Consider the following 23,885-nt stretch of genomic DNA (forward strand, 5'->3'; position numbering starts at 1 on the left):
ACAAAGAAACAAGTATGTGAACTTAGCATAACATATTTTTGTGCCCTTCAGTGGACGACTTTCCCCATTTTGAACACAGAGTGATTCATTCTGGCAAGAAATAACTCTTTATGAGTGATTCGCTGAATCATTTACTGAATCATTAATTTATGCAGTAATGACAATAATTTATTTTGCTGTCATATATGTACACTTATGGTTAGTTGAAGTGCACTGCCAAAGGAAGTGTACTGTACTCTAGAAGTGTAAAATGCAAAGCACTGGTCTGTGTTCAAACTTATATTTAATGTAACGGTGTAAGAATCTGTATCATTCCTGAGTGTTTTACCAGATTCTCGGTCTGGCTTCCCTCTCACAGAGACTTTTTACATGCAACACTACCGCAAACCACACAGCATTTGGATACATTTATACGAACCATAAACTAAGGAGAACCACATGGCTCCATAAGTGTTCTAGGAGACAGACAGCCAGTGGACTGTTTCCTTCAGAGCCGCAGTTACAATGGTGTTATAAGACTCTCTGCTCACTGCTGGCTGTTTGCCTCATTTATATTTTAATAGTCGAGTCAAAAGAGTCATCACCTCTTCTATTTCATTCTGAATGAAGATCAATTATATGCATCTGACAGAGTAAATAACCTCATGAGTGGACGTCCCCCAAAGATGGAGCACCACAGCATATTCTCTTGGGATGGTAACTTTGTCCTACTATGTCCTCTACCCATAGACGTATGAACAAACATAGCTAAGGGAAAGCTTTCTTAAAATCAACAAATGTTTTTCTTTGCCCTCTATAACACCTGTGGCATCTCTGCAGTGATGCTGAGGGATTCTGAGTTACTCTCTAAAAGCCAGGTGGATCTCAACCAGAACTACGGGATTTCAGGACTGAGTGACTAGAGGAGAGCACAAGAAGAACATGTTCCTGAATCAACATTCTTTACTGGTCCTTTAAAAACCTTTCTATTAAACCATAAGTCTTAAGTCAAGGCATAGCTGTAACCTGCCCCTAACAGTAGAGGGAACAATGTTGGGTTGACATAAAATTTGCTCTTTACTGTAAATCTGATTGACAAAACCAAAAAGAATGCTGATCCAGGAACCTGCTTGTGTAAATCATTTTAAAATCAAACATATGGGATTCAGTAGTTCTTAAGCATGATATATATGTATGCAAATTTCAGTTACATATTTGGGCTAAATTGTCAGTTATCATCCGTAATTAGAAATATTTATTCTATTCTTCTATTTTTACATTAAGATTACCTTTTGCTGTCATTTTACACTCATAAAGTTAATCTTAGAAAACACTAACAATTCAGTAACACTTTTAAATGTAATTGCTAACCATTCTTATGACATTCACATAGTTAAGACTAAATTCGCAACTTATATTAGATTTCAAAGTTCACTTTTAAAACAATTATTGGATCACGATTTACAAGAAAATATATTTCTACTTCAAAATGTCATGTTCATTTAAATGTGTTACTCTCTATTATTTGTGATATTTACTAGCAATATCTGAGAACATTTTTCAGTGTAGAATACATTTTTTATATAAATAATTCATAAGTTATGACTCATAAGCCATAACACAAAAATTAACTCACCGCTGAACTATTTTAATATCAGTGCATCCCTGTTTGAAAGGCTCATAAACAGGCAAAGTCGAAATCAGGTTTAGAGTTCAGCAAATACCATGACCTCTGTATAAAAACCATCATGTCTATGCTATGCCCTTACTAATATAGTGATTGTGTGCTGTTTGGGGAAGTCCCAGGCAGTAGTACAGTAACTGTTAGGTCAGTGGAGAATTATGTGATATGTCTGGGATGTCCAGTATGCCAGACATCCATGGCACACCCCCCATTACCGTCAGGACTGGTTTCATCCAGTTTTCTCTGGTGCCCTGATGCCTTTACTCAGCACTTTTACATAGAGACACAGTAACACACCTGCCTCTGCCTGTCACACTCACACACACATTTATACTCTCCCTGACCATCTCACACTAAATTGGCAGCTTTCCCTGCCTACTTGCCCCAACCTGCTCACTATATACACCCTGCATCTGTCCCCCAGAAGCCTGAATGATTCCCAGCCTAATTAGACATAAACACAGCCCACACACACATATATACACATTCTTCATCTCTCTACCCACTCCTAATTAACCTACAAAGCATGATCCCCATCCCAACCAACACACACACACACTCACAGCTTGCCGCAGACTGGCATCCGTCACAGCACCAGACAATCGAAACAGCTTCTGCAGAACTCACATACATTAGCAGCTGTCACAGCACATCTGTTGTGTCACATAATGCCGGTGATTTTTTAAGGTTTAAGTAATACAAAGTCTTGATTATTTGACAGAGTTGGGTCAATTGCACAACTAATATTCCTAATTTTCTTTCAGGGTGTTTATCGCCTGAAACTAGAAAGTTAGGGCTGACACTAATAATTATTTTGGTAATCAAGTAAATCTGCATGTCTTCCGGTTCCCCACAGTCAGCAGAAGTGAGAAAAAATGTGTTTATTACATTGGAAATCTGTATAATTATCTTACAAAACACATGGATTCGCTACAGGGGGCCTTTATACACCCCCCTCCCCCAAACCCCCCGGAGCCGTGTGAGGGACGTTTTATTACAAATGTGTGGAAGAGCAAGGACAATTTTTAATATAACTTCTATTGCATTATGCTGAAAAAGGAAAGTCGCATACACCTAGGATGCTTCGAGGGTGAGTAGAAGACTGACAAATTTTTAATCTCGGGTGAACTAACCCTTTAACATAGATATATTAGCAATGAGGTAATAATAATAGGTTCAAATAAAGTATCAAAAACAAGTAATTATATGGGTTTCTTGAAAAAAATATTTAAAATCAAAATGCACATAATATAATTATTTGTTGTTTCAAATCCCTGTAGAGGGCGCCAACGGTGACTGTTTGTAAACATTACAGCAAAATCTAATCCTCTTTAATATTGACTAAACAACATTTAATTCAAAGTACACTTAATCTTTAATATTTGGCAATTTATTTACGACAGAATGCTACAGCCACTGTAATTTCCTTAATATTTAGACATCAAAACGTGTTAAACCTACGAAATTAATTGTAGCGTTTGTGAATTCACAATAGCATTATGCTTTATTATGATTTTTGCAGCCTCTGAAAACGGTCTAATAATGCGATTTATGAATTCTCGTCCGTGGAATGTACCACTTCCGGTATTTTGCTGGTTACTCGACAAGGGCAAATGCAGTTGAGGATTTTTCTTTAATCAAGTACTCAGATTGAATTGAGGAATCGTGAAAGCATGGGGTTATAGAAATATGACTTTTAAAACAAAACAAAAAAGTGGTCTATGACACATTTTCATGTTAGTGCTAAGATGTGTCATGTCAAATTATTCAAATGTTGAATAGTTGGTAATATTGTAATGAAATATATACATATATATATATATATGTGTGTGTGTGTGACTGTGTGTGTGTGTGTGTGTGTGTGCGCGCATGTATATATATTAATGCAGCATATTCTCATTTTCATAATATGCATACATATATATATATATATATATATATATATATATATCATATTTTACATGTAAACTAATGAATGTATATTATATATATTAATCGCATTTCCTTTGTTTAGAGGAAAGTATGCTTTGACACCAAATTTATAAACATAAAACATGGTTATTACTCAATCACAGATGGCTGTATTTGAAGAAGTCATAATCAAAACAGGGTAGCACAACTTACCCCACTCTCCCCTACTATATTGATTGGTGGTGAGATTTAATTAATAAAGGCTTAGAAAGACCAATTGAATTGGAAAAAAAGAGAGCACTATCAGTTCAGAGTCCAAACAAGCAGTGAGTAATGGCCTCTGTGCCAAGTTGTTGTTGGTCTAGCTGGGTCCTATCTCATACCCCAGATCCGGCGTTAACTCCTGATACCTGTAATCACTGTTTGCCTCTCTCCTCATTCCCATTACAGCTCAGACTGGAGGAGGGGGGTGGAAATAAAAGAGTGATCTGATGAAACGAGAGCAGACAGATTGAATGTTCCTATCGCAGGCTTTTAGAGGCGGTCTGCAGGGTGGTGGTCCCTGAGGCGGACCCAGGTGAGGAGGCTTCGAAAAACAACCAGGTGCCTGGACTCCACAGACTGAAGCAACCCAGAAGCAGCACAGGATTTTCTAGGGTTCTTTCGCGTTTGCGCCCAATTAGCTTGAAATTCTAAAAGGCTAAAAATGGAACAATCTGGTTGCGTATTCTTGAATATGAATTGCGACTATCAGTGAAAGATGGGGAGCATCTGGAGGAGAGTTTTCTTCCTGCTGTGCGTGTGTGATGGTGGAAGACTGCCAAAAAACATAGCGCACGGAAGACATAAAGCAGAGAAGATACTGCTCTGAGACTCCCTTTCCGTATCTGTGGACAGTGCAGGCTGGATTTCCTGTGAATGAGGAAAAAGGTCCAGACAGAGTGAGATAATGTGGTGTGTGAGGGAGCATTAGTTCACACCTCCTCTTGTAAACATTGTTCTTGCGTTTGAAGTTGCACTTGGTCCAACATAAAGTTTTGTGAACTGGCAACCACATAAATACATATTGAAGAACTGTGAGACACAGTTAAGCCATAATGTAAGCATTCTGTTATCATTTGGACCTACTGCTGTTTTTGGACCCCATTGCCTTTATTGTGTTCATAAAAAGTGTACCTTCTACAAAGAATAAATAAAGTCATACAGGTTTGGAATGCCATGAGGGTGAGTAAATGATTTTTTGGGCCAACTCTTTCTTTAATGAGATTAAATCCTTTATTTTTGTAACTTTTTCGCCCTCACCCGCCCACCTGGTTTTGCTGACACGGCACCCGAGCTCTTTCTCAATGGCTCATGCTGACATTCAATTAGTCCCCTTAACCAGCGCACCTCCCCGCAGCTAACGACTCGGAACCACAATCTTCCACAAGTATCATTTCTTTCCTCTTTTTTCAATTAAATCACTTGTCTCAAAACGGAGGACAGAAAAAAATGGCCCGGGGGTCACTGCAGTCTGCGCAAGAGCGTGGAGATGATTTCCCCGTCTCTCCGTCTGCCGCTTTCTTTCTCTTTCCTCTTCCAAAAGATTTGACTCTGATGAAATGAAGCTAAAATATTTCAAAGTAGCTCACACACTTCTGTTGAGCTGGAGCTGCATTTGAGTTCTCCTCTATAAACACATCATTTATCCAGCGCTTTGATGGCGAGGGAGACGTGTTTAGGACAGTTGATTGCAATGAACACAAGTGTCAAGCATCAGAGGGGTTTGAGCTTGAAACATTTAGAAAAGAAGCAATTATTTTTTTTCTTTCATCACCCTCTTGAGCTTTCCATGAGGAAATCCATCAAAGGTCACTTGCGGCATGTCACACATGGACATTTGGTTGTGGGTAAAAAGACAAAGATATAGAGAACAAGAAGCAGCAACTAAAAAATATACTGTGCATTATAGCACAAAAAGATTAATTTAGGTCTTTGAATGCGGCACATTATGGTGTTAAATGTTCCTTTCTTCTGTTTTCATTTTAGCAGTCCACATTGAATGCCTCACACCTCATTAATTCAAACAGCCATCTCAGCTGAATAATAACGATCGATAAGATCATTAATCTTTGGAATATATGATCACATATCTGTGAGCTACCCACGCTTTTCTGCCATTTGCATTCATATTAGTATAAATGGGAATGAATCAGTCAAATGTTTCATTACTGTAATATTTCTGCTGAGGATGTAACAGCAGCAGTGTCTTGATGTGTGTTCATAGTATAGAACAAAGGAGCTTTAGAGAGCAAAGACTGAAAGCTTAGTGGTTTTGTTGATGTTGTTTTTGACTGGGCAAAATGTGAGTAGGCCTATGTTGATTCATGGTGGTTAGTGGTTGCTTGCTGAAGTATTAGAATTTGTAGAACTCTTACTCAGCCTTAACTGAATGGGTATTGTGTGTTGTTTTTATATTAGGTTGAAAACCTAGCTAGGCGCAGCTTTATGTAATTCCCACTAAATACAGTTTACTACAGTAGACAGTATCCTGTGTAACCCCTCTCACCCGGGTCCTCTCTGACGCTCCTCGCACTCGCTCCGAGCGGGGCTCGAACCCGGGTCTTCCGGCATGGGAGGCGGACGCACTAACAAGGAGGCTAAATGGCTACAGCCACTAGCGTCTGTCGCTAGTGCGTCTCTTGAGATCGGGGAGTGAGGTTTACCTGCACAGCACTACTCGCTGGCCTCCGTTACACTCACCCCCCTAAACCTCACTCCCATCCGGGTCACGGCACCAATGTAACCCCTCTCACCCGGGTCCTCTCTGACGCTCCTCGCACTCGCTCCGAGCGGGGCTCGAACCCGGGTCTTCCGGCATGGGAGGCGGACGCACTAACAAGGAGGCTAAATGGCTACAGCCACTAGCGTCTGTCGCTAGTGCGTCTCTTGAGATCGGGGAGTGAGGTTTACCTGCACAGCACTACTCGCTGGCCTCCGTTACACCTGCATACTTGTCCTTGTAGAGAACTGTAGGCTTCACATGAAGTGTGGGTCTGTAGGCCTATTACAGGCTTGTTTTCATCTAGTTGTTTACCTTTTGTCTTTTAGAACACGATTCTGGCGCAAAAGTAATCCAGAGATGTAGAGCGCCATCTACATATCTACTTTTATGAAACAATGAGGGGAAAGAAGCGACAAAGGTAGTGCCCTGCTGCCACCCAGCGGCCGGAAATAGAAAGTTCATGTAATGGTCTCCATGCTTCATTATAAAAGCCTCTTATTTTTGTGAAAATGTAGTGTGTCATTACTTAATATCAGTTTACATTTCCAAACATTCATTTTGCCATTAATTGTAATTATCCAGTGAGATCTGTGTTTTGCTCAAGGAGTCTGACAACAGCCAGTGCTCCGCACAGAGATCTGATCTCATCATCATCTGAACAGAACAAACTGAGAAAGACTAAATCCAGAAGAACTGTGGCAAGGTCTCCAAGATATTTTTTTTAAAAAAACCTACCTGCAAAGCTACAGTACTGTTAAAAGTTTTAAGCACTTCAAAAATGCTGTGAAATTAGGATGCTGTCAAAAAATAATGTGATAAATAGAATTTTCTATGTCAATTAACTTAATTAAATTAAAATTAAATTAACTTTGACCTAGGTGCACTTGTGCATAAATTTTAGGATTTGCAGGTAGATCTTGAAACATCTTGGAGACATTGCCACAGTTTTATGGGGAAAAATAAGGTGCTACTCATGTGATAATGTTTATATGTATATACGGTTAGGTGCATATATATTTGGAGACTGACACAATTTTCATAAATTTGGCTCTGTATGCCACCAGAATATAATTAAATTGAAGCAGTCAAGATGAAATTTACATGCAGATTTTAAGCTTCAGTTCAAGGGGTTGAGCTAATTGTTTTTTATTATTTTCATTTTTAATATTTTGTTGAGAATTCTTTGCAGGCAATGACTGCCTTAAGTCTGGAACTCATGGACATCCCAAGAGACTCCAATGTATAAAAAAAAAATGGAGTAGGATTTACATGAAAAAAGCTTGGAAAGTTTTTTCATTCAAAAAAGTTTAGTAAATTTACATGGATGTAAGCGCATAGACAGGCTGTTATCCTTTTAAGATAATATGTTTACTCAATAAAATGAATAGCTAAATTAACACAGAGATCTCAATACATACAGTACACCATACACAATGATGGTAACAATCAGTAAAGTGTTTGAGTATTAATGGGTCGTTTTGAGTAGAAAATGAACTCCAGCTGTCACAAAACAGTAATTTACTAAAACAAACAACAACTAACAACTAAACTAAACAACTAACAACAAAAGCAACCATGAAACAGTGTAAATACAACTCAAAAAACATTTTTAATCATTCATGCCCCATTGCATGATGGGAAATATGGGATCATAACTTTGATATTTACTTAACGAATCCCTGTAAACATAACAATCGGTTCCAAGTAAAATATACTTATGAGTTCCAACTTTAATTTCTACAAACTTAAATCGAGTAATGACATAGAATTTAATTTATATTTTTAAATTCTTGCCTTAACTTAATTATTTAATGTAGAAATGACATTTGTTTTTATGTAGTATTTACTGCACTGCAAAATCATGTTAATCAGTGTGGGTTTTGTCCTCCACCATGATGTTGTGTGTTTTGGATCAAGCCTTCTCCATTTTTTTTCTTCCTTTCATTCTGGTACAGGTTGATCTTGATTTCAGCTGGATGTGTTTTTTTTGTTTTGTTTTGGCAAAGATGTTTTTTGGCAAAGTCTAATCCTTTATCCTGCACCTTGTGGTGAGCCCTCTGTATTTGTTCTCGTGAAGTCTTCTCTTGACTGTAGACTTTAACACTGTCACACCTCCTGGAGAGTGTTCTTCTCTTGGCTGGATGTTGTGAAAGGGTTTTAATTTACCATGGACAGGATCCTCCGATCTTCCACCACTGTTGTCCTCTGTGGATGTCCAGTTCTTTTTATGGATTTGTTTTGTTTTTGAAGCCTTACAATTGTCTGTTTCATTTTTATGAAGAGATCCTTTGACCGCATGATGTGCGTTCACAGCAACAGCTTCCAACTTCAAATCAACTCCAGACCTTTTACCTGCTTAATTGATGTAGAAATAATTAAAGGGGGGGGGGGGGGGGGGTGAAATGCTATTTCATGCATACTGAGTTTTTTACACAAAGTTTCAAAAATTAAGTTGTACGTTTGAAGGAGTATTTTTGTTCCAAAAAAACCTTTTCCGGTTTGTCACAAGTTTCGGAAAGTTTTTTTCAAGTATGGGTCTGTGTGATGTTAGATGGAGCGGAATTTCCTTATATGGATCCTAGGACACCTTTGCCGGAAGAGTGCGCGCTCCCGTATAGCGAGGCTGAGCACACATTTCACTGATCAGAGCGAGAGCGTCGCGAAATGTCACAAAAGGAGTGTGTTTTTGGTTGCCAGGGCAAGACAACCCTGCACAGATTACCAAAAGAGAAACAGCATTAAGGGACCAGTGGATGGAGTTTATTTTTACAGAGCATCAACGGAGTTGTGCAAGTGTTTTTGTTTGTTCCCTGCATTTCGAAGATGCTTGTTTTACAAACAAGGCCCAGTTTGACGCTGGATTTGCACATCGTTTATTTCTCAAGGATAATGCAGTCCCAACGAAAAAGGGTCACGATCGTGTGTTGGAACCGCAGGCGGTGAGTAAAACTGCTTCAAAGTGTTGTTAACTTAGCTATCTGCGCATAAGCATATCAAGTAAACAACATGCGATGTTGTCATCAAACTGCACTTTCCACATGTACAGCTTATAAAAAAAAAAAAAAAGACAACATAAAGTGGAACTTTTTCCAAAACCGCTAAGCAAATATATACAGTTTCAGTACATACCAAATAGAGACGCCTTTGCTGATGCTGCTCTTGTTAAATTTCAGCCTCTGGATCTGTCACAGCTTCCAAACGCTCTCAACGCAAAAGCCTACTGGCGATCGTGATTCTTTAGCTCCGCCCACAAGTCACGCCTCGGTGCTCGTGTTTTTCCGGGAAAAATCGGTACAGACTATCTTTCTCTTATAAATATAATAAAAATAAAGACTTTTTGGAGTTATGAAGGATGCAGTACTACTCTATAGGTACTCAAGATTAACAGGATATTGAGTGAAAACGAGCATTTCACCCCCCCTTTAAGGAATAGCCCGAATCGGTCCATGAAATGGCTTTTGAGTCAACTGTCCAATTACTTAAGTTTCCTTGAAAAAGGGGAGTGGTACATATTAAAGAGCTGTGTAATTCCTCACCCTTTCCTCTAATTGTGATGAGAATACCCTCAAATTAAAGCTCAGAGTGTGCACTTTAGGTCCATATTCATAATATAACTGTAAATTGAATATGTTTTGGCCAGCACCTATAATAATAAAAATTGTGCCTACTTATGAAGTTCACTCTAATTAAATAAGCTATGACGACTATAAAAAAATAAAAAAAATGCATCTATGAATAATCTAAAAAAATCTATAACAATAATAGTCCTGCCCTTTCTTCCTCCATTGCTTTAAACCCTATGTATTATTTACAAAAACTGCCTAATGTTTAAAATTTTGTGCATCCAGTAATATCTTACATGCATCCAAGGCATTTAAGATGGTGGGTTTTTTAAGGCTAATTCACTATGATGGAGAATCCTCCCTGCACCATTCAGGACTGATTATTATCCAGACTTTATTTCTCCACGGCCATCAATCACACCAGAAAAAAATATTAATCAGTGAGTCAGCTGATCTGTCAGTAATGTTTAAATATATCCAGCACATACACCTACACTTCAAGACCTGCACGTACAGACTGTGATTGCAGTGACAGCGCTGAAGATACTGAGACTGGATGCATACGCTGTGCTGTCTCTGAGACGTACCAGATGACAGCAGCATGTCTGAAAGCATGAAAATTCTCCATTTAAGCTGATTGGCTGACATTCATGAGCAGCTTGTAGTAGACACCGTATTAAAACATGTTAATCCTGCAAAGTTAAAAGCGGCCACTATTTTTAGCCGCTGTTGTTATCACACATCAGTGGGTCTGTATTAAATCCTCCGCCTTCACAGAGACACACGTTTACACTGTGCTTTGGCTGGATCACACTTGTCTCTCACCAGCTCGGCTTTACCGAACACACTTGGAGGGATCGCTATGGCAACTGGTTGCTATGGGTGATGTGACACCACTACATGCTCATCTTGGTGAGGGAAAGAGGGAGTTGGACCACAGAGGAGAGGAATGGAAGCAGAGAGCCGCTGATTTTATTTGGATTGCTGGACGAAACGAGGAGCTGGGTTGAAAAAGTTCTGACAAGCATCTGTCTCCGGGCGGACAGCCGTCGCTCTCCCTGCTTATTTCGGATCTCCGTCACCCTCCCACTGATGAATCCTCTCCAGTAACAACAGGTGAGAGACTAATGCTTTCATTGCATTTGCAGCCCTGTGTATGTTCACGGACATCCCCGCTTCAACTGTCAGAGCGGTGACAATGCAATTTGGTCAAATCTAGGAGGGCACAGCTGGATGTTTACACGGACATTTGATGAATAAAATCACAAATGGAGAGGTGTTAGTGTCGTGCTCCTAGTTTCAGTAATCCAAACCCTAGGTACCCTGTACTCGTGCGTGCGGCTGGATTTCGAGCAACACGTTGGCATCTCGTGCGTGCGACTTCAGGTCGTTAAAGAGAAATCTTTGCATTTGTGGAAATGGAGCCAGGCTTTACAGGGAGTGCCAGGGCTGATCATGAGCGCTGGCATCAAAGAACCGAACCATTAAAGGGTCAGAGATTATCACAGAAACCGGCGCTTTGAGACAATGAATCAGGGGGCATGAAAAGAAAATGGATTTGATCGCCTCAAGACGAGAGAGATAATTCACTCCAGGCTACTTACTGTCCTCAGCACAATGAATCGGTTCACTGATGTGCGCTGTGAGCTGGATTTAATGTTGTAAAACATGTACACGGGAATCTTATATAACATTGTGGTGTGTGCCTTTAAACATGAGGCCTGCGCCACACTAGCAGTGAAGTTGTTGTTGTCATTGTGAATCCTCAAAAGTGTTGTTAGGTGATGTGATATTGATGATATTTTAGGTTAAAATTAATTTAAAATCTACTTGTTCTCTTGTGATTTGTAATTTTTTTTTCTAATCATCTCGTGTGTTTCCAGAATGGCTCTAAACAAAAACCTGTTGATCGTGAAAATGGCCGTGTGCCCCTGACCCATCCCGACAAACTGGAGAGGATGGCCGAGCATCTCCACGGCAACACACTGTCTGCGTCTGGGGCCCCCCACCCCATCCCCTTCCTCACACTGGAACAGAAGGCTGCCTTCGTCTTCGTCCTCCTACTCTTCATCTTTCTGGGGCTTCTTATCGTGCGCTGCTTCAGAATCCTTTTGGATCCATACAGCAGCATGCCAAGTTCCACATGGACAGACTATATGGAAAAAGACACGTTCGACTACCGCATTGCCTGAGCTGCTAGCCAGATTTTGGGCTAGGAGACATGCGATGATTACCTCACACGCGCACACACATACACACACGCAAATGCCACCACCACACCTCCTCCACCACCTCAGAGCCAGCTGTATCCCTCAAGTGTTGTTGTTCCGTGATGGTGGTTTTGTGCGTACTTGTGGATCTGGTTTTTCCATTTGAAGACAGCACTTAAACACACTTTCGTGTCTCACGCGTTCTGACAGGGTTTTTCAGCTCCTAGCTTCCACCATTGATGTCACGTTCAGCATGGCTGACAAGTCTTAGCGATGAACCTTTTGTGTTAGAAACCAGGCAAATAGCTTTATTACGGACAAACAATAGGGTTAATTATTTTCTATGTCCAAGGAAACGACAAATTCACAATTCTGTAATTGGGGGGGGGGGGGGGGTGGATTGGGTTAATCCATTTCTCAATGATTCACTCCACACTTATCAAAAAAAGCACAGTGCATTGGTTTCAGGATGATTATATCCTCTGAGCTCTTTGGTTCGGGACTCTTGAGCTATGCGCCTTTTAAATTTGTGTGTTTACAGAGCAGCCAGAGAAACTGGCCTTGCTGTTATTCAGCTAAATGTCAATCAATGTACTGACCAACCAGCCTCTGTGGGCAAACTGAATGTTTCTTAATAGGATGAGTAGGATTTCCTCTCTGTTGTTCTTCAGTATTTGCCGATGTCGAAATGGACTGTTCTATCAAACGTTTGCCGTTCTACCCAGGCTATCAGCACAGTGCTTTTTTTTTCTTCTCAAAGTCTGGTTAACCTGTGATTTGCTTGACTTACATGTTCAATAGAAATGAAACTGAAATAAACAGGTCCGATATGTGTCTTGCGTGCAGAGGAGGTCAAAATTGCCATTTAGGTGCAACTTATCAATCGCTTTCAAGTCAGTGATACGGCGGAGTTATTTCTCCACAACACCGATGTGCTGTTCTCACAGTGCACATTGTGTCTTAGCTGAGAGCCGTGTCCAGGATTTTTGGGCTTTTAAATTGCAGAGATTGGTGATTTTATTCAAAGAGAAAATGTGCCATGTAGTTTACAAGTGGCTTTTGCGTTTTAATGTGCTTTTTATATTTGTTTCCAAATAATAATAAAAAAGATATGTTTACATCTCACCCTAGTGTCTTAATACATAAAACAACACTAAAAATGTCAATAAAAACATGCATGATGGTTGTGCACCATTTTTAGCAAACTACATGCAGAATTGAATTAAAGTGGTAATATAAAAGCAGAATTACTGATTTTTAACTAGAAATCCAAAATTTTATAAGTAGTTTTAAAAATTGTGAAATTGGAGGGTTTATAGATTACAAATATATAGATTTGAAATGAAAAACTTACAGAAATGGGTTTTTAGTTTATATATTGCATCATATTTCATAATTAACTTTTGTGGACCAGGATGAACGAACACTTTCCATAAGGAAATTCTAATTCACACTCATGAATTCAGTGTGAATTGAATTTCTTCAGTTCAGAATTCTGGTGCATGAGAAAGGTTTTTGCAATTACTGATTGATGTAATTCTGTTCCACTTTTCATTAAATCTAGTCACCAACTCCACAAACCACACATATAACATCATTATAATCCAATTCAACAACAGGCCTGATCAGATGGCAGGGGACACTCATCCCTTCACTCTTGACTCTTTTTGGTTCAAAAACATCTCCTCCTGTTGAGAAAGAAACTGGATCGACCCTCCAGAACAGCATTCAAACAGCCTTAACCCCTTCATTAGCATTATCCTAACAGCAGGCACACATGCTGGCAGCAGCTTTCACAGGAGGAAGTGTGCAGCAAGAAAACATCTCAAAGTCATCTGTCTTCATCTTCTCATGCCAGCATGTACAGATGTGCTTTCGTTTAACCTGAGGAAAGCAATGACAGCTCCATTTTACAGCGCCACATCCCACAGGGGCTCTTTGAGCTCAGAACAACGTACTGTAGTTCAAAATGAATCAGGGCTATTGTAGAAGGAAAGGTAATGAGACATGTAATGTAGAGAATGGGAGCACTACTTCATCAAACTACATTGTGCTACTTACGGTCATAGCTTTCATTGACGTTATGTTCTCATTGCAACGTTGTAATGGTGCAGAACTGAATCAATCTTGTGCTATATTGTTCAGCATCATTTGTTTTTGAAGCATCATAATTTATATTTACATTCATGTTCTCAAAATCATGCCAAAAGATTAGCAATGTGCCTTATGCTTTGGGCACAAGTATAATAGTGTTGTGACATTTCCTTAATTTGTAGATGACAACAAACATACTACTGCAACAGAGCTGTGATGTACTGATAACTATGAATGATAACCTCTAAAAATGTAAAAAGAAATCATGTCTAAAAAAAATTTAATCTCCATTACTTCCATCTTTGATTCTCTAGATGGACTTTTTACTGGAAATCAATACATTTCTATAACTATCTTCTGAAAAACTGCTATAAACAAACTTAAGGTCGTCAAGCTGGTTCTGTTCTCATGTGTTTGCTGCCTAGCTAAACCAGCTTAAAGCTCCTAAGAACCACCTTAAAATAATTTCATCATATTTTCTCAACTTTTCATCGCATTTCATCAACTTCCCTATAATAGTCTAATGATATAATTAGTGTCTGCAAACAGACTGCAATGTTCTGACCCAAAGACCCATGAAGACTGAAGATTGTGTCCCTAAATACAGGCAGACGTCCACTGCTCAACTGCCTTTGTTATATAGTTGCCCTGAAAAACAAAATACACAGCTATCAGTACTATTAGAAGATGCTGATTTACTAAAGAGTACAAGACGACTTATTTATTCCTGCTCCAGAATTTAAAGACTTGATTCTTCACTTCTTAGACTTATTTTTCTGTTACTATGTCAAAAATGGTTTAAATAGCCTATAAAATAATCCATCATGCCTCTGTTAACACATTCTGACAGTACAAAGTTCTTCAGGATTATATTTTTTTAGAATGAGCTCAAAAATTTAGAGAGTGAAGATGCAAAACTGAAATTTTCTTGATTTCATGTGACCCTGAAACACAAAAGCAGTTTTAAATCCCCGAGGTATATTTGTAGCAATAGCCAAAAATACCTTGTATGGGACAAAATTATTTAAATATATAATATAAGTTTTATAATATAATTTTTCCTTTATGCCAGAAATCATTAGCATATTAAGTAAATATCATGTTCCATGAAGATATTTTGTAAATTTCCTACTGTAAATATATATAAAAAAATATTTTTTGATTAGTAATATGCATTGCTAAGAACTTCATTTGGACACTTATTTTTTCCCAATAAATTTAAAGTTTACTTCATTGGTTAACACATATTAGTTTTAGGTTGTGTTGAGTAATATATTATCTTTTAACCTGTAACCCTGTTATTATTATTTTTTTATTAATATTAATGTATGATGTTCGAATATTCCCTGTATTATTTACTGAATTATGTGACAGATAATTTCTTTCATATGAACATGAAAAATGATTATGACCAACATAATTATTTTGAAAGTAAATCAGACTCAAACCAAATCAAGAAAGCACAGCACTGATTTTAGAAGAAAACATTTGTATAACAAGAAAACCAGGAGCCAAAAGCATAAACTCCCACATAAACAATGTCTTTAAAATTCATCACTCTTACATAGAGACACGTACAATAAGCCTTCGATCATTATGACACCTAATGGAATTTTGGAAATTCCTTGCCTCACAGATTTACACAGAGTTAAGAAATAAAGGACTTCAGGTAACTGTGTCTTCAATGGATGTGAGCACTGCGACTAAAGACAATAGTTAAACAGGTTCTGTCTATAATGGTTGCAGCACGATGCGAGTAACTAACTTTCACAAAGGAAAAATAATTTACAACAGTCTCTTTTTAGCATCCAGTGTAGACAGCCTCTAGATGTTGCAGCTCGATTGTGACCCAAACAACAGCGGTCGCGTCCAGTCTAGACAGTGTTAATGGAAAATGTGAAACAGCTTCTCTACAGTATCAAGCCAATGCTTCTGCAGGCCTGTCATGATCTTCATAAAGAAGAGATCACAACAACTGACACTAGAGTCATCAAAGCAAGATTTTAAATGAAAGCAAAAAAAAAAAAAACTGAGATGTGTTATAGTTCAAATAAAATATACATTTAATATAGCATAAGTTATGTTATTTTCATAATAACAATATCAAGTCGATGCTTTCTGCAGTCATTTTCTCTAGAAAGAAGAGATCACAAGAGATGGTGGAAGAGCTGCCAGGGTTGCCAGGTTTTAACTACAAAACCCGTCCAATTGCTACCCAAAACTAGCCCGATCGTGTTTCAAGGGGGTGACTCTGGGGATAAGATCCAGATTTTTTTTTGGTGGGGTTCCCCTGGTAAAACCTGCATTTTGGGGTCACTTCAATCCACTGAAACCGTGGGAAACGGCTGACTTAGCAACACTGATACAGTACAACACCTCATCAATTTTAAGTTCTTTTTCTCTTTTTCCTCAACGTGGAAATAAACCTATGCGTGAGACTTCCGTTTCATTAACCGCTATAGGTAAATAACGAGGAGAAAATCAACGTGCAGTAAACGGTAAAACTGTTTGCAGTACAAACCATTGTGTTCTTAATTACGAAACAAAATTAAAAAAATATAATAGGACACACCAATTGTAAATATCAAGCAGAAAAACTGTTTTGTACAGCTAAAAATAGCTGGATGCAAATGAGACCGGAAGCTAGACCCATAGAATTTACAAATGGAGGCGCCCATTTTTACATCAGGAAAAGGTGGATACTGCCACCTGTTGGTGCCCTTGTGTAACATAAAGATCACAATGATGATAACGAGAAAACTAATTTTATGTTGAGATCACAAAATAAGTCGTGATAATGAGAAAACAATTTTAGTAATGTCAAGATCATTAAATAATTAAGTAGTAATAACAAAAAAAATCATCTTATGTTTGTCGAAATCACAAGAAAATATCCCAGACAGCAAGCAGTTTGGCCCAGATCCGGCCCACATCTGGGCCGCATGGATTTCACGTGGGCCGAAACTGCTTGCTGTCAAGTCGCAATATTGAGAAAGCAACTTTATGTTGAGATCACGAGAAAATTATAATCACAAGAAAATATATATATTTTTTCGAGATCACAAATTAAGTTGTGATCAATAGAAATCAAGAAAGAAAAATAATAATCCATGTCTTCTTAGGACTTCTTAGGAATTCATAAGATAATTAAGTAGTGATAACAAAAAAAAAATCATCTTATGTTTGTCGAAATCACAAGAAAGTATGATTATTATTACAAGAAAAATAATAATCCATGTCTTCTTAGGACTTCCGTAGGCTTTAATGAGTTTAAGAGTGTGTAAGCGGCCCCTATAGTGCTTCAGCGCGAATGACAGGTAGAAAGAGACAAACAAACCTCCCCTTTAAGAGACTGTCCCTTTAACAAACTTAACCTGGACACACCTGAACTTCCACTAAAGGAGTTTCGATACAAGTTAGTAGAGGAAAAACAATACCGAAAAAACAACATCCTGTACAGAAATATGGGTGAGTAACGTTACACTGGGAAGTTTTATCCGTTTACTTGAGCTGCTAACGTTAACGTAGGCCTACATGTTTTTCAACCTGTGTCCCTCAGAGAGTTTTAGCTTTTTGACATTTCAAATGACATAGGCCTGGTTGAGGAATATTCTTCGCACTACTAAAACAATAACTCAATAAAGATTAAATATGTCGTGTAGACAAGAAGTTTGAGAGTATGTTCTGTCGCACTATGTGTTTCTTCTGAATTCGCTCCGTTGATTTGATTATCTGTCCAAGTTGTGTTGAGGCCTCGTTCGCTTTCAGTTAACGTTATTCGTCTGCATGCTAATCGGTATTATTCACGGTATTGATAGATTGGGGAAATCAGTTTTCTTTTACAGCCAGAATCATTTACAGTTTACATAGTTAGTACTTTTTATATTGTTCTATGTTTTTAACTGCCTTGAAGTTTGTTTTATAGAAGTCATCGTTAATAAAGTTTGACTGTGTTAATGATTAAATTAAATCTAGCTTAAAATAGAACCATTTATTACAAGTAATTGTTTAGGGTGATATTAGCTTTTTATTTGTTTATTTGATAATCAGGTTCTTGCTGTGCTTTGATGTATAAAGAATACATTTCATTATTTATTCTTCTTCTAATTTATTACATACTGGCTCCAGAAGATGTCCTTTCACAAAATGTAAACCTCTTACAAAATTACTCCGACAAACTGTTGCAACCTTCTCCAAATCTTTCATTTCACAGAATTTCTGTTTTGATTCCTAGGGACAGTGGACACGGGCCCTCCTGGACCAGTAGCAGTGCCCCAAACGCCTCAGTGGGTAGCAGATGTGGACAAGGTAACAAAGTATGAGAACAGCACTAAGGAGGAAGAGGAAATGATCAAATCTGCAAATATGGAACCCAGTACCCTTCCGTGGCCTGAGAGTAAACACGAAGCACAGATTCTGCCAGTCAAGGGTGGAGAGAGCACAAGCGTTAAATCAGATTGCATCTCACTCCGGGATGGTGGAGTGAGCCGGACGGAGAGCGAGAGGGAGGAATTTAGGCTGAGAGAGAAGGAGGATACGTGTGAGGGATGGAGGAGAATGGAAGCAGGCAAAGAATGTGTTTCTGACACTGAGCTGAGAAACCGAGTGAAAAGCACCAGCTCGGAGATAGAGGTGGAGGAGGTGAACATCATGCCAAAGAACGCAGCTCGAGTCTTCAGCCCCAGCATCACCATCCTGCGCTCCACCAGCCAGCATGAGGCTGCACACCCCGAGAGATATGAAGAAGAAGAAGAGAGGAGCCCTTTCCTTGGGACACATGGAACACCAGTAGAAGAGTATTACAACGACTGGCCCATCACACCCAAATCACATTGCTGTAAGATCAGATTAAATCATTGTGTTTTTAATACATAATAATTCTGTACCATATTATGAACTGATATTACAAATGAGAGAATTTATTGGTAGAGGCCGATATGCTGTCCTGTAGCTAAAACAGTAGAGGATGGCGCTACCAAGATCATGGGATCAGTTCCCACTGATAAATATATTCTTGAACAGAATGTAAGCCACTTTATATAAAAGCATCTACCAAATACATAAATGTAAAAAAAAATTTGGTTGTATAATTGTGTGTACTCGTTTCCCCTATTTTTACATGTCATTATCTTCTGCTCACTTAAACTTGAAAACATACATTTCATAACTCTTTTCAATGTAATATTTAATAAACCTCAAAATGAATATCCTTTTTCATATTGTTCTTTATGATATTGTGATGGCTAAATTCAATTTTATATGTCAGACATTTAAAACGATTAGATTTTAAAGGTATGCACACACAATAGTATAGAATTGTAATATCTGTCCATCCCTAACTTTAAACAATTTTACCTAAAATCACACAAACCAAATTGACTTTTTGCAAACTTGTGCTCCCTCAGGTTGAAAAGCCAACCTGGATTGTCACAAAAATATTAAGAAGTACAAGTGTTTTGTACAATATATATTTATTGAGCATAAGATCATACCAACCCCAAACTTTGAATAGTAGTGTACTTTTACGAAAGCATGAAAATCCAGTCTCTCTCTGTTTCTCAGGTGGATATAATCGTGATGCTCTTAAACTGGGCTCGTCCATGTTCACTTCTGCCCTGATCTTCCCCTTGTTGGTGTGGGGCGGTTACGCCTTCCTGCCCTTTGATGCCCCTCTGCTCGACAGCGCCCCACTACGGCTGGTCTACACACTGCGCTGCTCTGTTTTTGCAGTCATACCTATTGTCCTTGGTGAGCAGGAAGTTCCTGGCTCTGTTTTGACTCTGAGATGACTTGACATTGATTTAATTATTCCACACTGAAAGAACACAAAGATACACTGTTTATCAAAGGGAGCTGTTTGGAAATGGTTGTTCTATTCTTTCTTCCACTCTTAGGTATGTTGGTACTAGGTGTTTCCCGTCTGTGGTATCGATCTTTGAAGCCGCGGTTTGATGGGGAGAGGGAATTTAAGCAGGTGGCAGTTCACCAGCGCTATGTGGAGGACTCTATCTCCCTCTTTCTGCTTTACTTCCTCCAGCTGGCTGTCATGGCTGCCTACCTGAATCAAGATCTTCTTAAACTAGTTCCTATTCTCACCATCGTTTTTGCCTTTGGCAGGTACAAAATCCCTCCTAAAACTGCAAGACCAAATATCTGATTTAGAAAGTGCCACAAAATTGGTAGTACTTAATAGAAGTATAATGAAAACACAATTCAGTGCGATAACACCAAAATGGAGTTTAAATGTAAAGTCGTACAAAAAATGTTAACTGGTGAAAATACAAAATAAAACGTTACGGGGGGGTTGACCGATGATTATATCTGGATAAAAACCTGAGTTAATTATGTTGTAATTTTTTTTGGGGGGGGGCTGGACTAGACTCAATGCATATTGTTACTATCCATAATACGTATTGTAGCATTTTTGTATTGCGATTTATATTGTGGCATGATATATTGGTACAATCCTAGTGATTCATTTACTTATTTTTAATGTTTTGTTTTGTGTCCATTTTATCCCCATTCATCCAACCCACACCCCCCTCCCCCCGTGTCGGTTTCTTTTTTTACATATGTTAAAATTAGATTATGAATCTCAGATATTTCATGTGTGAATAGCAATACTTTTTCAAATAACTTTTAATTTGTGTCTTTGTGTTTCACAGGTTACTGTACTGGGTCGCAGCAGCTTGTGACAGCAGTGTGAGAGGTGTTGGCTTTGGGTTCTCATTTTTGCCAATGCTGGTTATGCTGGTGGCCAACCTCTACTTCATCTTCCTCTCTGAATCTGCAGGCTCCATCTTTGCCCCAGACATCCCAGAACCACCTGTTCCTTCAACCAAACAGCGATTCTGGGGCTGAACATGTCACATCTGGCACCTCTGCTACTGCCAACTGTAGACCAGATCTCTTTGGGCTTAGAGCCATCTTAAATTAGACGATAAGAAATTTGTGTCTGATAATGTTTAATCCAACTGTGATTTCATTTTCCTCTCCTGTACGTTGTTTTTACCTAAGTACATTTATGCCATGATGGGTTGGTTGAAATTGGCAGAAATCCAGTCAAAGGAAAGAGAGGAGGCTAGAACTAAGGGGGAATCATTTTCTTTTCTTTTGAACTAACTTATAAATAGAAGTTGTGTAGTGAAACTTGAGACACTAAACTACAAATTAAATTGAGTTAGCTACCCTTTATTGCAGTCAAACATGAGCACAGAGCATAGACTGGTTTCAACTCATCTATTTTAAGATGAGAATGTCAGCAAAAAGAAAACTAAATTGCAAATATTTACTCCACAAGTAAGGTTTTGTTGTGTTTTTTGTTTTGTTTTGGGGGGTTGTGTTTCAAGCCTATGTGGTGTGTGAAGTTTAGAGGCCTGTTCAAGCTTGTATTTTTCCACAACCACTCCCTTTGTTTATTTAAGGGCAATGTGACGTTTACTCTGGAGACGTAATATTTTAACACAAATTTGTAAAAATGTAAAGGTATAACTCCAAACAAAGCTGAAAAGAGATATAATAAAACTATGCAGCCTAGCGCAAAACTGCAAATGAATTTATTAAACCGAAAGTAATTTTTATATTTTCATAAAGATTTTTTAAAAAATACAATATTTTGTGAATGGCTGTTTTTGTGCTTAATTTTAAAAACGTTGAAACGTACATTCTATTCGATTGTGGTCGTTTCGAGCTGGCTCAACAAGGTCAATTGTTTACCTTTTTTGGTCGGAGGGCATAAAAAGTATTTCCTACTACCTGCTGTCATTTGATATTTGGAGTACATGGAAAGTTGACGGCAAACCTCCAGCAGTATAAATTCTAATACTTTGGCATCATATGCTATATGGTTATAAGTCTGGACCTGAGGCAGAATGGCATCTCAAGGCCGAAGGAAACACAGCGCTTGTCTGTTCCGAACGAGGGAGAACTGTCCGTTTCGAAAGCTGAGGAGAAACGTGTGTAATGGTAAGACCGATGACATAACTTGATTCCTTACCAAGTAATTTAATTCATCCAGGTAATTAAAACCCACCGCGTTTTAGAATAATTCCTGAAGAAATTTGAAATATACACTGTATGGTCTTAACACAAATAATGTTATGTGAAACATTTATGAGTTCGTTTGCCCTCGAGTGTTAAGTTGCCCTGAACGACCCTTGATTGCAAGTTGTGTTTTACTGAATTGTTTAGAGTAAGTTTATCTATTGGTTGTGCCAGCTGTTTATCGGAAGTTGCACATCTAGTTATGTAATACCACTTCTATCAACCATATTGCACAGACTCGAGGAGCACGCTCGTGCCCACTGGAGGCCAGTGGAGGACATTAGAAAGCCCATCCGGGTCAAATAGAGCCGTCCGCGTCGAGACCTTCTCCAAACCTTCTCAGTCTGATTCCCACCTGCAAGAAGAGTTCTCGGGTCAGTGTCAGTCTGACATTAGGGTTTCTTTCGAGTGTGATTACATGGCACACTATGAATTATTGCAATAACTATAGTATTCTTATTATTAAATCTTTTGTTCCCCTGCCATCTGAACAGCCATGGACACAGATATGGATCCGCCAGCTGGTTCGGGTTATGCTGTATCAGATGCTCCAGGACCTTCCAGCTTAAGCCTCATTAACCAGCAGCACCGCCTGTCCTCCAGTGAGACTGTCATGGGTAAGAGAAGTAGACCTTGGCTCTGCCTGCTATGTGTTGTTAGGGTAATGATTTTTTTTTTTGCTGTGTTGTTCTGTTTTTATGTTAGATCTGGACAGTGGAGTGGACCCAGAGACAGGAGAGCGAGCCCAGGGTTGATATCACACATCTGTGGCATGATATTGAATGCTGGATGTGGCAACCCAAGACTAAAAATCTGGGTAAATTTCAATGTATTTTGTCTTTAGGCAAGGCGCGCAGACAGATTCAATGCTTGATGATGACAGATTAGGCCGATTGCCATTCAGCACAGCCAAAACTGCAGATGGAACTTGTTTGGTGGTGTTGAAATGCAAATACTGATTCGTCTTAGCATCCGAAATATTGTCAAATGACAGTAAGCCTGTACAGACTTGCAGATAAACTGCTCATCATGTAATTTATGGGTGGTCTTCCCTTCTAGATTGTTTGATGTTTAGTAAATCTAAACCAGGGGTGCCCAACCCTGATCCTGAAGATCTACTTTCCTGCAGAATTCAGCTCCAACCCTGATCAAACACACCTGTCTGTAATTATCAAGTGCTAATTAGTTGGTTCAGGTGTGTTTGAGCAGGGTTAGAGCTAAATTCTGCAGGAAGGTAGATCTACAGGAACGGGGTTTATTTTCATCCTTTTAAATATATTATTATTTTTGTTTTTAAATTCTGTGTTTGACGTTACATCCTTAATGTCAAAATGGCATATTTTTCTGTTAATGACTGGTTCCGTAATATGACATTTGTTGAAAAATTATCTGCATATTTAATACAAAAACAGGTGGTAACTTTACAATAAAGGTCTCCGCATTGACCAAGATTTATGGCAAAGTTTTGGTCACTGTTGTTTTATGTTGGCGTTTAATGTTAATGATTGCATGTACTAAATACATTAATACAAATGTCAATGTATGAACATTAATTAAAATGAACCTACATTAATGCTGTTCATTCTTAGTTCATGATACCAAATCCAGTAATGTTAACTACCTGAACCTTATTGTAA

The 23,885-nt window shown here is 38.6% G+C and overlaps 1 protein-coding gene across 5 annotated transcripts; it reads left to right on the forward strand.

The window, feature by feature from the left end:
* Positions 1 to 2,599: 2,599 nt before the first annotated feature.
* tmem79b (transmembrane protein 79b) lies at positions 2,600 to 23,826 on the forward strand. 5 transcript variants are annotated; one of them, XM_052578445.1, is made up of 9 exons: positions 2,600 to 2,753; positions 18,440 to 19,042; positions 19,768 to 19,953; positions 20,100 to 20,322; positions 20,871 to 20,914; positions 20,999 to 22,170; positions 22,485 to 22,622; positions 22,743 to 22,865; positions 22,954 to 23,826. In XM_052578445.1, the coding sequence occupies exons 1-6, from the start codon at positions 2,711 to 2,713 to the stop codon at positions 21,064 to 21,066; spliced, it is 1,167 nt and encodes a 388-aa protein (XP_052434405.1). In that variant the 5' UTR covers positions 2,600 to 2,710; the 3' UTR covers positions 21,067 to 22,170; positions 22,485 to 22,622; positions 22,743 to 22,865; positions 22,954 to 23,826. The 5 variants fall into 5 exon arrangements, with proteins under 5 accessions (XP_052434405.1, XP_052434402.1, XP_052434407.1 ...); XM_052578447.1 differs by lacking the exon at positions 2,600 to 2,753 and adding an exon at positions 17,507 to 17,673; XM_052578442.1 differs by having other exon boundaries at positions 2,601 to 2,753; positions 20,871 to 22,170.
* The last annotated feature ends 59 nt before the right edge of the window (positions 23,827 to 23,885 follow it).

This window comes from Carassius gibelio, chromosome B16 (genome assembly GCF_023724105.1).
Source record: "Carassius gibelio isolate Cgi1373 ecotype wild population from Czech Republic chromosome B16, carGib1.2-hapl.c, whole genome shotgun sequence".
In the NCBI taxonomy this organism is placed as follows: domain Eukaryota; kingdom Metazoa; phylum Chordata; class Actinopteri; order Cypriniformes; family Cyprinidae; genus Carassius; species Carassius gibelio.